Source organism: Leiobunum rupestre, chromosome 6 (genome assembly GCF_980474605.1).
Source record: "Leiobunum rupestre chromosome 6, qqLeiRupe1.1.hap1, whole genome shotgun sequence".
Classification (NCBI taxonomy): Eukaryota; Metazoa; Arthropoda; class Arachnida; order Opiliones; family Sclerosomatidae; genus Leiobunum; species Leiobunum rupestre.
In genome coordinates this window covers 7,169,405-7,186,702 of record NC_143389.1, presented here as the reverse complement: position 1 = coordinate 7,186,702, position 17,298 = coordinate 7,169,405, and the positions used below count along the sequence as shown (strand labels likewise).

The window sequence follows — 17,298 nt, the reverse complement described above, 5'->3', positions numbered from 1 at the left end:
GACAAATCATCCCGATCAGCAACGAAAGGGTTCTAAGAGAGAAAAAGTACATTTTGCAATTTTGAACCAGTTCAATAAGTTGAAGGTGGCGTTGCTCGAGGTACTTGCACTTTTCAGACGAACACCAAACAAATAGCAAACCCTCAACAAAAGAACCGTTCAAATATCGACAGTTAAAGCTAATTCGCATATCTTCAAATCTTTATAAGAATTACAAATAAGATTTTTGAAGAATAGAGGAATACACATTTGTAGCATACCTTCGAAAATTGTAAGCGTTGATACCAGCTGTTGATCATTGTCCTTGCTACGTCAACTCACGGTTTGACAGAAAATAATTCAAAAAATTAAATTTGGATTTCCCATCAAAAGATCACTCTAAATATAAACTTACCGAATATCACGCGAACTCAAATATTATCGTTCTAATTTTGCAGTTAATTGGTTCTTAATATTGAAATTTATCAGAATTTAGAAGTCTTTTCTTATAACAACTTTGAAATCTCGAATAAAGAAATTGTCGCATCAAACGAATGTAAAATTTCTGGACAATACATGTTATATCAATGTACTTGCGTAACTACTTTAACGTTACATGCATAAATATAATGGATAATAAACAAAACAGTAAGAACTATTAACCATAATGGTTTGACGCTTACTCAGATAATAAAGTATACCTTAAGAGTTTTAACCTATCTCAATTACCGATACACTAAATAATAAATACAATGCCCATAAATCAGGGAAAAGGCTTTTATTGTATATAGAGTGCATGCTCTGAAGATAAGAGCATTAATCATAAGAATATGTTATTTAAGAAAATTATTCTTTGAATAAAACACGCGGATTCCTAAGAGTGTTGTACTGAATGATAAATCAATAAATTTACCATTGCCTCCATACATGGGCTACACATTTAACTGGAAATTTAAAAATGAAAACATCATTTATCTATGATGTTTTTGCATAATAGTATTTAGAATTTATGGAAATAGTTTAAATGAATATTTGTCAAAAAATCAGGAGATATCATACAAGCCAAAGTAAATCATCTGTAATTACCAGTAATCGGGTTAAAGGCATTAAGGGTCACTAGATGACTTGGGTATTAGCCTAGCTGATTATTATTATTTATTGTTAGCACACTGCGAAGCATTTGTTTTCAAAACATCAAATTAGCCATATTATTTGTTTTTTCTTTCAAGATTTAACCCGGAAGCGAGTTCAAAACTTTGGAACGATAATATATTTCACTCTATTACAACTAACCCCAAAGACACAACTTTCCAAATTGAACTTTTTGCGCCTTATTATCAAACGTAAGCCCATCAAATTGTACTAAAACTTTAACTCCTTCTACGATAAATAAACCTTTACGTGCAAACAAGTTAGATAGTTCTAGAAAACTATTAGTAGTGGCACTTACAAGTGTTTAAAGGAAGGCTGATAGTTTTTGACCGAAATTTCTTTTAATTTTTTATTTGCATTTCATGATGTCTACTCTTTGACTTAACGATATGGAAATTTAATAAAAATGTAAAACTTGTTACAGTACTTTCATTAAATGTTTTTAATTTTTGATTTTATTTTAATGAATCAATGCAAATCTATGGTCATTTCGCTACTGAATCTTTTTTTCCTATTTATCCTCAACATTAGTATTCTTAGAACTTTCTTTTTGTTTCGTTGAACTTAGAATTTAAATGTTTTTCTCAACTTGTTCTACTAAACAGTCAAACGAAACTAAAAATTCAAAATGAACAACAATATATCAACCTGGGAAAGTTTTTGTGCTATTAAAATCAATATCAATTTATTTTAAAAATCGCAATCATTTATTAAGTGTTATTTCTTTGATACAACTTGCCGAATAATTTTCTCAAGCTTAATTACAGGAGCTTCGCACGTGATCGACGTAATCAGTGCCAGTCCGTAAGTTAACACGGTAAAACCCAGGAAGTGAACAGCCTAAAAAAAATGATAATTAGAAATAGTTCAAATAAAAATTAATATTTATCTTACGTACCACCATTGAGTTCGAAAACTTAATAGGAGTTCGTAACGTTTCAAAGTAAAAATTCAGAATTATCGGATGAACCAAATAAGCGCAATATGTGAGCCGACTGAAGGGAAACCAACATTTCCACGATAGAAACTTGTCAACGACACCTTGATTAAAAGAATTTAACATCAATTTTTTTATTTTTAGTTCAGGGGAATGATTATTATGAGACGAAGGATCAGAGAAAAAAAGTCACATACTGGGCCGATTGATTTTAACTAAGAAGAGGAACTTCAATTTCGAGATTGAGTTTTACCAATCGTCGTATACTAATCATTCTATTTAAAAGAATACTCGACATTAGCACAATTAAAAATAATTTATTACAATAAAGCACTACATGTTTCGACGTGCTCTCACGTCGTCGTCAAGTGCATACAAAATGCAATTGAACTTATTATTCGCGAATCAATAGAGAAAATTAAAAAAACATAATTTATGCATAAACAAAGAAGATGGCCCGAATTCGGTCAACGCTAAACAATATCTAACATGTCTGTTTTAATTAATTTTTTTAATTTTGTTAAACACGTGGTTTCATCCAACATCGACGGCGCGGCTCGACAATAAAAATCAGTTATGCACCTGTGCTTTATTGTAATAAAGTATTTTTAATTGTGTAAAAGTCGATTATTCTTTTAAATATCTATATACACAAGAAAAAATGCCATTTTCAATTTAACTAATCATTCTAAGTATTATTTAATACACGTTTGACCATAGTTGAAGTACTATTAAACTTAAAAGCAATTTCCACTAGATTATAGCATCAGTTAAGCGGCTCTAAATTTTTAGGGTTGATTGAAACGTTGTTTTCGACATCCTCATCTCTTGCATAAAATTCACTTTTCTTCGATTAAAAAACCGACAAAATTTTATACAATAGTTTTCAAATTCAATAATACTTTACAAAGTTACAAAAAGTAAAATTTTTAATTTACAAATCACTAAATCGATATAATTTTATGAAATGAAAAATTGGTTTTACTTACCTCCGTAGCCAGTAAGACATGAAAATATGACCCACCCAACTGCCAACGACCAGGCGGATCTAGATAACGCGTTATAAAATGCGCTCGTTGTAACGTCAAGTTTCTGATTGTAAAGCCCGTATACGACAGTCAAAGCAAGAGCGGCTGCGGCCAACCAGAAAATAATCGATCGAATCTGTCATATAGCATTTAAATATTAAATTTAACCAACCAAATGCTAACGTTTTCGTTTTAAGGCAAAATACGTGCATCGAAACTAAAGCGGTCGCCAATAATCATTTAAAAACCTACATTATTTGATCAGTAGATGGCGTAGGACGCCTGTCGTTTTATATTACTTTCGTTTTTATCAATACAGGTTTTACGAACTAGCTAAGATGGCTCAGAAACGGTTTCCCGCATTAAATCGTTTTACACGATTTTTAGTAGCGAATTTCACGACCATAAATTTAGTAATATACATTATCAGAGCTCTAACAATTGTAAATGCAATACAAACATAAATATTGGATTTTGGGTACAATTTGTACTATAATAAATTGGGTTTTCAACGATATGATTGGGATTCTGGATACCCTTCCACGCACGAGCATTTTTGGCTCATGTGGAAAGGATGATCGATGTAATATAGAGTTGATGTAAATTTAAAACTAAAGGCATCAATAAATTAATTAATTAATTCAAAAAATTAATTTTGAATAAAGGTGCCTGCTAAAATGAATCCCGGTTGCAGTTTATCAGAAGTAAAATGCTTGTGTCTAGAATGGCTGCTTTACTGGTTTTTTGAAACAAGGGGCTATTGCAAATTTTACTAAAAGACGTTATTGAAATAGAAAAGGGTGAAAGTCTAACCCGAAACAAAATCAACACTGTATTAAAATAGTTCTATAAAACCATAATATTGCAAACATACAGGATTCATTATTCTTTGAGCGTTTCCAACATATATGAATGCGGCACCTGTGAGGCATCCGATTAAGTACGGTCCAATTCTAGTCCAAGGTTTATCGTACAAAGAGTCAAACATTCCACCCAATACCCTAGAAATAGAAATAACGATAAATTGGAATTCTTGAATATTACGGAATTTGAAAATATTGGTGTCAAAACTTAAAATATTATTTTGACTACTGTTGTGTGTGTTGTCATGACCACTTGGTTCCAGGGAATTCTTTAGAAAATAAAGTACCTAAGAACAATTTATTCTCAGGAGACTATGAATTTCCTTGATATTATATTTTAATATTTATAGTTATTAGTATTTTTCATAACTGTTTATTATCAGAGACTTTGACATTCCAACTTTTTATCGGTTTTCCTGGAGACCAATTTTTATTTCGGACAAAGATAATCCCTGACCCAAATTGTTATCTGCGATAATGATATTCCCAGATATTTTTTTATCTCCGATAATGGTATTCACAGATACTTTTTATCTGCGATAATGATATTCACAGATAAATTCATTTTAACTGCTATAATGATATTCCCAAAAAAATGTTTAGCTGTGATAATGTTATTCCCAGATAATTTTTTTTATCTGCGATCATGAAATTCCCAATGACAAAGTTACGCTAGGATAAGGGGCATTTTAGTGACCCATATTCATATCAAATAATATGCTTAAAATTGCTATCTTAGACTCGCGCCTAAGACGGTTCACCTATTCATCAGTCCCTATCGAAAATTCTGGATACTAAACAATTTAGGTACACATTACTCTTGTTCCGCTTTCTGAAATTCGCTGACATCTCCAAAGCCGTGAAGCAAAGTTGGATAGTTGTTAGATTCGCTTATTATCCCGCTTGCAATCCAGGAAGCCAGAAGAATAGTTAGTAAAATTGAGAAGCCAATCCATCGCTTTCGTGTGCTGGAACTAAAACAACGAAGTAATTTTTTAACTTAATAGTTAACCAACTAGGATATCTGAGCTTGTGGCTCTCATTTCTAACTGTTTAAGGACCACCTTGATATTGCTTATCATACAACTATTTTATACTTTGTACAAAACAAACGCTTACCCCACTTTTTATTATACAATCAAATAAAATCTATTTGCCTTTCATAAATCTGATTTTTCATTAAACATTCATTCATCAACCGACTTTCGGTCGCAGATTTACAAACCAAATTTTGAAAAGTTTTTTAATTTAATGCTTAAGTCACTATTTTTTAATCATTATCACACGTGCTATATTACGCCGTAAATGAAGTGATTTAACACTGGGTACGGTGTATCTCCCTTAAGGAAGTAGTTAAACACTAAAGGGAGTAGTTAATTATCCTAAAGGGAGTAGTTAATTATCCTAAAGGGAGTAGTTAATTATCATTAAAGGGAGTGGTTAATTATCCTAAAGGGAGTAGTTAATTATCCTAAAGGGAGTAGTTAATTATCCTAAAGGGAGAAGTTAATTATCCTAAAGGGAGTAGTTTAACAATAAAAGGAGAAGTTACTTAAGTACTGTACTTGTAAATAAAACTACCACTCTTGCATAGAAACTTGTTAAAATGCAAGAGTGCTAGTTTTATTTATATAGGTAGTTTAATGCATAGGGTTGGACCAACCACCAAAGGAGTAGTCTCTTACCCTAAAGGGAATAGTTTAGCAATATATGGATTAGTTAATTACCCAAAAGGGAAACGATTATTACTAAAGGGAGTTTTTAATTACCAAACTGGAGTACTTTAACACTAAAGGGAGTAGTTTATTATCCTTAAGGAGGTAGTTAAGTACCCTAAAGGGGTAGTTTATTACGCTAAATAATTTAACAATAAAGGGAGTAATGTAATACCACACAATAAAGGGAGTCGTTCAGTAGCCGAAAGGAAGTAATTTAATACTACAATTTTCTAATAATGGAACCAAAAGGGAGGACAAAAGCACCCCAAACAGTGTAAATAAAAACCCTCAAAGGAAAAGTGTTATTTACGGTTTAAACTAACAACCTATATAGACCAGTTAATGTGTGAAATTTGGGACCAGAATTAAACATTTAAATGTTGGAGAATAAACGTTTTTAAGATTGTACGGTTCGGTTTCTTCAGGATAAAATTATAAATTATTATAGAAGTGCCGGTGTAGTAGATTTTTCATAATAATAAAAAGGAATTTTATAATTTAAAAACGTGAAGCTTGTAAAATACTGAATGTTTCGGATTTTTATATTATAGGTTCTATGGGTAATCTTTGGGGTAGACTAAATCAATGTCAAATAAGCAGGAGTCCAAAAGTGCTTGATCACAAATTTAAGGGCCACCGATTATCATCCCACAAAATAACACACGTAAAAACATGACTGTAAAATTTTTCTATTTAAATTAATAGAAGTATTGTAATCCAATAGTAATTTTAAAGTTATTTAAAAAGTACTTTTAAATTATCTTAAATGAATATTCTACGAAGCAGGGTTTGAACCATATGGATTTTAATTATTACCTTAAATTTATTACTTAAATAATATGATTTAAGGTTAACATGGTAGGAAATTTAAGTTATAAAATTTAAATATGTTAATTATAATTATTATTGTTGAAATTGTGACTTTGTCTCAACGTAAGTAAGATGTATCACTGTTTGTAAACATGCTCATAAAGACATCCGCTAAATCTGTGTACTCCCGGATGAGGATTACAGAATATTATACTTCAAATAGCATTTAATAGTCATAGATGTTCGAAATGCGCACGATAGAATTCAAATTCAAATTCAAATTCAAAAAATGTTTTATTTCGAGCTTTTTTTTTCATTTAGTTAAGAGAAAAGCAACTGAACATTACACGGAAACAATTTATTTCGAAAAACTAAATTCACCAATTTGGTTAGTTCGTAGTTTTAGAACCGGAGTTTCTGAGACTTATTTCACATGTATCAGCTTTTTCCGCATTGAATTAATAACATTCTTATACACCCTGTAAATGCTTATTATTGTATGTTATCATATAATTTCCATCAAAAACCTGCGGGAGGTTTGATCGAACATTTTTAAATACATGTTCTATGCTTATAGAGGAAGAAATCCAATAAAATTATTAGATGGAAATAAGGTAATTGTTCTAACCGATATCGTTAACAAATTAACTTATCCTTTGCCGGTTTTTATTAAATATACAACGTTTTGGATCTGTGGAGAGGATTTAACCTAAGAGCAATGCATTTTTATTATTGAAACCTAGTCCCGCAATAAAAACAATTTATTTGAAAAGCGGATAGAAAATGCAATTTCATTTTAAGCATTTTACTTTATAGATAGTTGATTTATTTCCCCACTTTGAATTGTTTTATAGTTTAACCCCCGTGGCGCGATTCTGCTTACCCGACTGGAAGTGCTGTATTAGATAAGAAGCTTCGGACTTGATAAGAAATATAAAATTAGTAAATCGCTCACCTTTTAAAGAGAGCAAGAAAAATGGGACTAATAGCAAAAAATTGCATGTCATTTGCGAGATACCATGACCATCCCATACACTAGAAACAAAGAAATAGAACTATCAGCTATAAATCCCTTAATAAGGAAATACAATAAATATAACCATCTAAGAACTGCTAAATCAAGCGTAAAATAACCTATTAATAACGCCGTGTGCTATTAAATTAACATCACATGGTATCGTTCGTACATAAAGAAATTCCAACCCTCATGTCATAATTAGCAACACCGATGCTTGTATAATTTTTTTAATTCCTTCTGGTCAATAAAGTTTGGAAATAATTGGGATAACATTTTAAAGCTAAGATTTATGGTGTATTACTAATAAACCAAACTTTTTCAAATATTCGACATAAATAGGTGGTAAAATTAATTGCAAAGTTTTCCTGGCTTCGGTAAGGTTTTTTAAGTTGGAGGATGAAAAAGGGAATAATTTCTTGGCAGCGTGACTACCATCTTCACGGCTTCACTTCGGTAAATCCTACCAATTTACAATTCTATGGTGCTTTATTAAAATTAAAAAAATTACATTTTAATTTAAAGATTTCAAAGTAATAGCTTAATTTATAGTTAAACAAGCAATTTGTGATTTGTTTATTGACCCGTGCTCCACGAGTAATCATGATTTACGTCTCCATAGTTATTTGTTTGCTATATTTTATTTGTCTCAGCTTCAGCAGAAAACCTCGCAAAATTGAGTCAAAAGTAGCACTTACCATATCTGCGCTTGGAAATAAGTTATTGATATAAAGTATGTTTCTCCACCAATAATGGGTACATTGATTTTCTTCTTGACTGGCGTAGTTCCAATACGGACCGTCACCGATAAAATTGAACATTGTTCCGAATGCGAAAAGTACCACCATGTAAACTGGTGTTAATCTATAAAAATAAAGTTTTAATAATTAAAAATAAAAAGCAATAACTAACAAAGTAATAGTTTTTAACACACAAAATATACTGTTGTGACAGTTGTTAAGATAACACTGCGTATTTTATTTCAATCAGCCAAGCTATTAGCACGGACCAATAACTGTATACACTTTGAATTCCCTGTAAAATAAACTCACTTTATTTTTGTATAGGGACTTGGCAGTGCTACGTCACAGTTTTTTTTCAATAGTTTTTATCGTGGGGAGAAAATTTTTTACCACAATGGCGGCCATGGCCAAAGCTACGGAGTGCCAAGTCTCTATTGCTTAGGTTTGGCCTTTTATATTTTTTTAATTTATTTGTTAAGTATTCAATAAAGATCCGGCCATATTAAAAGAGGCAACATATGTCATTAGCCCAGGGGTGCATGATGGCTAAATACGGCCCAGACCGTAGTAGGCAGTTGTAGTCATTTTTCTGGTCATCACGGATGGTTTGGTCTTATTTGTATCTATCATCAACAGTCTTGATCTTATTTTGTACATAATGACAAGCCCCAGGTACGATTATTCTAATATTGAAGTTGTTGTTAAATGACATCGATATATTGAACACATAATTCAGGATAAAATTATGTTTAATTTAAGAGCAGGTTTTACGTGACCATGAACACAAACATCAGATAAGAGGGGCGGTGGAGTGGTTATCATTTTGCCTCACAGCCAGAGGAGCCGGGTTCGATCCAAGCTTGAAAACGTTGAGTTTGAAAGTTCTCTCATCACTTGTCAGAGGGGTTTTCCCGAATTCTTAGCTTTCCCCTTCCCATAAAAACTTGTAGAGTTTACCGGTTATAGTAAGCGTAGGGAGCTGTTGTCTCGCGTGGTATCAAGAGCTTGCCACCACCGTTCAACGCATTGTAACCTGACCACCTGAATTAAACGCATTAAAAATCGCTCTATGACTTGGACCTAAGGTGGTACCTTGGGTATTATCGTAGCTGTTTATTGTTATTATTTGAAGTGTGAACCTTAAATCAATCATGAAAGTATTATAAGAAAGGCTAGGTTCAGAATAACGCCTAGTTTTACCTTGTCATAAGAAAGAGGGGAAGTTTCAATCGCGTCGTAAGACGTAGGAATTAAAGAACCAATGAGATATCAGTTCTGATTTGAAGAGGAGCTGCATATGGGACTTGCAGACCGCTGGATAAAATGAGGGTAGGCGAACACTCATTTCAGTATGATAATTTTTTTAAGTATTAATACATTTTTACATTATTTTACGCTTACCTTATAAATCTGTGGGTATACATTGAAATTAGTTTTTTGGAACTAAAATCCGATTTCTCTTTTAGAAATAGGTATGTTACCAGGAAACCACTACAAATGCAAGACAATATTATCAAAATTTTCCCAAACGTTTAGCTTGTATTTCGATATTTATACCTAAGAAGAAAAAATGTGTCCACGGAAAGAGTGGCGTTGGTTATAGCTTGAAAAGGCCACGTGTTAAATTGATTGATAACATCTACTATGTTTCCTAAAAGGGTAAAATAAAATATGATTAGCAATATTAATACGATGTGTGTAATTTAAAAAATAAAGCAATTAAATATCATATTGAGTTCTAAATAAAATATATAAGTCAATGAATAACGCAAATTATGAGAGTCCTGAAAAAATAAATAATTCTTCTCGATTGTTTTACAGTAGACAGCAAGGGGCGAACATTTACTTTTATTAGCTACGAGTTTTCGGACATTTGAAAATCCTGGATTTTTTTTTATGGTTTGGTCATATAAAGTCTATGGGAGATAAATTCTTGGATTTAGGATTTGTGGATTTTATCCAATTTTTTTAAGGGATTTGGCCCCTTGGTAGACCAGCTAATAAAATCGTCTCTGGCGCCAAAACATCTCGCGATGGCCCTGGTGAGTGTCTCCGCTGGTGTAAAAAAAGGGAAACTGTCAATCACATATTTACATATTTTACTGACGTCAAAAATATGTAACCATCTGCAAAATTAAATTCTCACGCACGTTTTCACCCCACCCTACAATTTTCTTTATAGCCGTGCGTCATCTACGGAATTCTATGTAATTTTACGCTTTAAATTACTTTAATTCGAAACGGTCACCTCGCAATGCAGTGCAGCTTTTACAGCCAATCCCATTTTTGTTGTTATTAATATATATTTTAAATAATAAAATATCATTTTTCGTAAATACGGGTTTTACTCAAAATATAAATACTTTGTATTGTCTAATTTAATGCTTCAAACCAGTTATGAGATAACAGCTACACACCTAGAAAATAGCTAGGATAGATCAATTATCCGATTATATGCACCCACATGTGTTATTAGATCAATTTATATGGTTCAAAATGGAAAACATATAGTTTAACCCAAACTGATCTGAATACATCTTAAACGAACAGAGAATATGAGCGGATTTCTGATGCCTTCAAAATTTTAATAACGGTTATTTTTTTATTTTTAATAAGTTAGATAACCTCTCATCTTCTGAAATTAATAATAGCAGGACAGTTCAGAACGCTTTCTTGATATAATTCATTAGATACAATTTGATATAAGATTACTTTGTGAGCAAATATAAAAGGTCAACTGATTACCTTACGTTATCTAAAACGTATGTCCTGAATAAACTGATCAGTTGGCATTTAAAGCATTATGTTAAGTTAAAAGGAACCACCTATGGACTGCATTGTAAAGGATTATATAATAAGCGAATAAGTAGATTAGTTCATTAAGAAAAGGGATAATATAGCTAAACCCTAAACAAATTTGAAGACATTTAAAAACTTACTAATAGCTCGTACCGATAGGTCTTCGAGCGAACAAAAATTACAATGCATTCCATAGGTGGTTCCTTTTAACTTAAAATTGCGTATATACTAATCTCCACCACTCTCCCCCTATTCGGCTTTCCGTTTCTACGCAACTCGTTTTGAAATTTTTAATATTTAGGTTTAGTTTCTCTATACGGTGTTATAGTCGCTAGCCAGATTTCCCGCACGGTTCTGACGAGTCCCAAATAGGACGAAACCAGTCTGCCGTTGGAATTTCTGGCTATTTAATTTAGTTTAGTTTTTCACTCGATGATCTATTTGGTCCGTGTTTTGCGTCTTTTTGTTCGCTCGAAGACCTATCTGTACGAGCTATTAGTAAGTTTTTAAATGTCTTCAAATTTGTTTAGGGTTTAGCTTTATTTTCCCTTTTCATAATGGACTAATCTACTTATTCGCTTATTATATAATCATTTAAAGCACTAGTCTAAATTTGCAAAAATGGATTAAAATAATGACAATAGAATATTCTTTTAACACCTAACAGCGCACCATTTCTTTTGAGTTACGTTATTTGTGAACAGCTCCTTGCATTAGCCGTTTTTTTCTCCTAGTTGAAATATTTTAATTTAACTGTACCCTACTACTGTCTCGGAAGTTTAGCAGAATAAAGGATACAGAAGAAATTCGTGAAATAGAATCGATGTGCAACTGGCTAATTTTCGTAAAATACTAAAAAAACAAAATTGGAAAAACAAACCAAAAACCCAGTTACAAAAAAATTACACAAATAGTGTATCCTACAAACAATAACGGGTTTTATGTAATCGTTCCTTAAACTTTTGATTTGGTAAAACGATGTTGTGATAATTCTCAATCTGTTTTCTCTGATAAGGAAAGCTACTATCCACATATGTAAATAATTTAAAAAAACGCTTACATCTTACCTGCTTCAGCCATTCCGAAATAGTAAGTGTGACCCAAAATGACCCATGTTATGCTAATGACGCGAATTCCATGAAGACAATTAAGTTGTCCTGGTCTTTCAGAAGTGTCAAGAACTGCTTTACAATTTTTCAGAGCGGAAAAACACAAGAAAATTTCTCCAACTAAAAAAAGAAATTTTGTTGTTTAAATTATCCTAATAGAAACCTTCATTAATAAATATGTTTTTAGGTGATAACTGCGAAGGATAATTACTTAAAGTTATGATATATTAATGATACTATGATTAACATTTAAACAGCAACAAAAGTAGCGTGGGTTGAACTACATTGCAGAACCTGGCGACTATGGCACTGAATCAAGAACCTTGGCCGTTTAAGGTCAGCGCCATGGGTGTACTTTCCTTCAACTACAGTAGCACACTCTGTTATGCAATGTTTACCACGACACTTAAAGAATAACTATCCGATCTCTTAACATTTGAAATATTAAATTTGAAATGACGTTCTTCCATAAACAAAAACCGCTTTCAATAAATACCACAATTCGGCCTTTAATCTATGGAAAATATTTCCACAAAAATTCCAGCATCAAAAAAGGAACAAACTGTGATTTTTTAAAATCGTGTAATTGTTAATTATTGCTTTAATAATTTTACCGATGTTTCTCTTTTTTTGATTTTCAGGAACCAAGCCAATATGTTCGTTGTTCTCCTGTTTCGAGCTCGCTTCACTTTCATTCACTGAGTTTACTGTTGAACTATTTTCTTGTTCTTTTTCTTCTCTCCTTGAATTTGAACTAGTGACGGGCAGCAACTCTTTCGGTTTATAATAAGTCTCAAAGATGTCATACAAGGTAGCACCTAAAGTTAATCCAAACAAGACCACTAGAAACGCACTAGCAAAATGCAATCATGAATTAGTCACATTTGTACACATTTTAAGTAAAGAATCAACTTACATACACCCTATTGCTGGCGAGCTCAGTTGAACGCTCTCTGGTAAACAAATGAATGATATTTGGGGCAAATACTTAACAAATTCATTCAAAATCCAAATTTTATCTGAAAAAGTAATGTGCATGATGAATATTAATTGGTCTTTAGTCATATTCACATTTGACCCTATTTCAGATCATTTTCATTCCGATCTATTTAAAGCTAAAAGAGGTGAGGTTAGTACAACTAAATGAAAGTAGATACAAAAATTCAGCCTTAACAAAGTTAGATCGAATTGTTGTCTAGGATATAAAAAGTGAAAGTAAATGTACTTAAAAAGTTGATGAATCCTGAGTAGTCTCCGTTCAACTCCTCTGTGCCGCAGCTGCTCGGGACACAAATTCCAGTTTTAAGAGAGGATTTCTTAGATAAATTAAATAAAGAACATTTTAAGTTTCAGAAAATAAAATTAGCAGTTGTTCAAATGACATTTTATTTGACAAATAGTTTCACAGCATAGACGACAGAATACCATAAGGACCACTCTTCATTCAGTTTCGTCACCTTTATTCAATTAATCTTTTTAAGCGAAATGTTATTAGTCTTCGGGGCCTCTAACTAAACCGATAGATAGGCTCAAAGTAATTGAAAATGTAATCCTTTTCAAAAATTAAATCAATTGAATACGAACATTGATAGGTGTAGTCGTTCGCTTAGATGTCCATATTCGTACACTTGTTGAAGGATTAGACTTACCTCACCAAGGCTCATAATGCAGTATCTAGTTTTAAGTCCATTTGTAAATCGCTTAGTTCTTGGGGAAACGAAAGTGGTGCACTCATCAAAATCCCCGGTCCAGAATAGCGCTCCTTTGGCAATTCCACTAGGTGGCTTTCCAAATGAATCAATCACTGCGTAAAGTAAAACATGATTGTTAGTTAAGGAAATTTCCACATTCATTTTAGAATTAGTAAGTTCATTCTAAGTGAAACAAATTTATTTTGACACTGCTTTTATTCATATCGATGTATTGTCACTTCATATGAAAATTTGAAGTACCTATAAAATATCTTATATCAAAATTTTAATAGATACTGGTTTTATTAAAAGTGATGATCACGTTCATCGAGAGTCTGTCATTCCTTTTGCCGTAATTTTCTGCAATAAATCATTTCTGAAATAATACCAATTCATAACGCGTACCACAAATCAATACAGCTCAAAATGTAATATAATGGTGAACGCACTCTTCATATTTTAAACCATAAATTTTACGTAAATCGTGGTTTTTGAAGACTGATAAACTAAAAGAATTAAGAATAAATTGCAAAGACATTTGCTTAACTTACGCACACGTGTCCAATTTTGAGACAAAGACTCTGTTAAATCCTTAAGATCAGTGTTGCACTGGTCGGCATTGCTTGAAGGAATGTGGTGGTATTTTGAATTTGTAAATTTCGAACGAAATGTCTGCCACATTTCAGGAACACTTTTTCTTAATTTTGAGAGTGCTTGTTCTTTTTTGCGGGCTATTTCTAAAAGATTCGGATGAATATCTGCTTTCGAGTCGTGTAACCTGTCGCTTCCATCCACTTGCGAGTTTTCTTTTCCGGGGACTAATGCTTCAGCAATGGAATTGGCTAAAAGGCCGATCAAGAACACTAGTAAAACTAGCATCGCGAATCTTCCATTATTTTCCCGAATTTCCATGTTTTTTGAGAGATCTAAATAGGAAATTATTAAAAAAAATTATAGCAAAGCCACATCAAAATAAGATTTCAATCAGATTGGTAATAAAATAAAAATTCGAACTATTATAAAAAATTTAGTTGATGCAATATTCCTAGAATTTGAATCGTAGATAATGGTTTAAAAGACAAGTATTCATTTCCAAATCGGATTAGGATGAACTCGTGTGGAAGTTAAACGAGAGATACCGGTAGAGATAAACAAAAAAGATTGCTCATTAAAGTTAACTCAGTCTGGATTTAAGAAGGTTAAAAACTTTTATTTTCAAAATCACGCCAATCATTTTGTAGCAAGGTATTTAAATAAAAACATATTTTTGAAATATGTTTAAAATTACTTTCTGGTTAGTTTTCTTACTCAAATGATTTTTCTGACTCACTTGTATATTTATAATTAGAAATTTAAAAACACCACTGCAGAAATAATAGCTGATAGTTATTAAAAACACAACCGACGTTACAAGACGACCCGCGCGTCTCATCGTCCGGTGTCCTTTTCATTATCAGAAAAAGTTCAAAATAAATTGTTGGTTAAAGAAAAGTTTACAAATAATAGAAAACAGATAAGCAAGAAGGTGTTTAAGGTATCTCAAATGAAGATCGCTACATAACAGAAATAAACTTATAAAACCTTATTTCAATTAAAATTCTGTTTGATATCTCTGAATAGGAATATCTGTGTCTCTATCGAGTCAAAAAAGTTCCTGAACGGCGATCAATATCTGCCATGCAATAGAAACAAATGAGTGCCAAATAATGCGGAATAAAGGTATACAAGAGCACTATGGTATTGATTAGCCGAAGTGATAAATAATATTTTAAATATTTTATTTATAAAAACATTTCAAGAGAAGTATGTCAGCAAATGAATGTCACATTTTGATAACTGTTTTTGTTTTGTTCTTTGGCTAAACGTATTCTATTTATATATTTGTAAATTAGTTGCTTAATAAATTAGATTCTTTAAATAAATAGCCAACTATAAGGAAAACCTAAAATATTCTGTATCCGGTGTATTTAACTTTTTTTCCAATTATGGCGTTCATGACCTTTCAAGTAAGATATCTCGCCCGCATTGCAATAGATCATCTGTAGATTGTGAACAAATGAATTTGAGCTGTTGGAAATTTTTCAACGTCTCACTAGCTGATTAATGTTAAGATTTTTTTGCAATACAAACTAATAATTGGCCGATTATAATTGAAAGCTAGATATGCCTTCTGAACTTAGATCATTTTCAACTTCATTGTGTAACAACTTAATGAACGGTTTTTGTTTTTTTCCACATTTTCTTATACTACTGGTGTTTTTTATGCTATATTAATTTTCATTATTTCATATATTACATAAAAATTTGGTAAGTATTAATGAACCGAGTTTGTGAATTGTTTGTAAAACCAAAGTTCATCCTTGATTTAGTAGTGACACCGTTGTATGGGGAACAAATAACAATTATAATTATTATTATTTAAAGTTTAGACATTGGTTTTTATACTCTGTCAAAGAAAAATAAATTAATTTTTCATCTTTCGAAATTCAGTAGTTTAGCAGTAGCGTTTTCCAGACTTCCAAAAAGGTTTGAGGTCAAAGTAACCTGGGCAAACTAATACCGCCTCGCGTAAATTGCATTCGAAACGAAAAATTACTTAATGAAAATCGAAATGTTACCAACCTTTTCAGCGTCCTAACGAGGCCGAACCGTGATTTTAAAGGAACTTTTATCTTCGCTCGCAACGATGAGGAAAACAATCGATTATCCGATTAAAAGATAACGCCTTAAAATTAGTTGGTGAAATAAGCAACGATCACGTGGTTTCTTTCCTAATAGTTGTCCGGGAAACTCCCCTTTTAAGTATATTGTTAAATCATACAGGCTGTATCATACAATCGATCAAATACCGAGTGTTTCTGACATGAAAATAATGACTCAGATTAATTGTTTTGCTTAGTGGAGCAAAGAAAGGATAATATGTTAATGGCCATCAACCCTCTAAGGCTGTGATATTTGCGGGTCTGTGACTTAAATTTCAAAACAATATAGTTTCATAAACATATAAAATTACTTTTTTTAAAAGAAAAATATTAATTTGGAATTTTCTTAAATTTAAATTTGAATCAGATACATAAGACAAAGATATTTTTTATTTATTTATATTGTTTGGTTTATTTAATTTAAATTTAGATAATTCCAATTAAAATTAAATATTGTAATTAAAAATATAATAATTTAAAATACTTGCCGTAATCGTTTTGTTTGTATTAGGAGTTAAGGTCTTGACAAAATGAAACAGATTTTTGGCCAAAACAATTTTAATACCGATATTTTTAAGATAAGAAATTTGATTACAAAACATAACTTTCTTCGTTTAAACCTGAATTTGTTTGTGCTTAAATTATGTTACTTGTAAAGAACCACAGGATGGATGAAACCCACAGAGAAAAATCAATTAAAAATAAATAATATTTAATTTTTAAATATTATATGATTCTACGCCTGAATTGTT

General features: G+C 31.6%; 1 protein-coding gene across 1 annotated transcript; it reads right to left on the bottom strand.

The window, feature by feature from the left end:
* Window positions 1–1,815: 1,815 nt before the first annotated feature.
* On the bottom strand, window positions 1,816–16,505 carry LOC149939203 (O-acyltransferase like protein-like). The gene is made up of 16 exons (XM_090177809.1): window positions 16,467–16,505; window positions 14,396–14,770; window positions 13,803–13,957; window positions 13,379–13,469; window positions 13,070–13,172; window positions 12,768–13,006; window positions 12,112–12,273; window positions 9,803–9,896; window positions 9,647–9,736; window positions 8,201–8,366; window positions 7,443–7,522; window positions 4,778–4,933; window positions 3,971–4,097; window positions 3,058–3,232; window positions 2,030–2,172; window positions 1,816–1,971 (listed from the first exon to the last, which is right to left on the bottom strand). The coding sequence occupies exons 2-16, from the start codon at window positions 14,754–14,756 to the stop codon at window positions 1,849–1,851; spliced, it is 2,265 nt and encodes a 754-aa protein (XP_090033935.1). The 5' UTR covers window positions 14,757–14,770; window positions 16,467–16,505; the 3' UTR covers window positions 1,816–1,848.
* Between the last annotated feature and the right edge of the window lie 793 nt (window positions 16,506–17,298).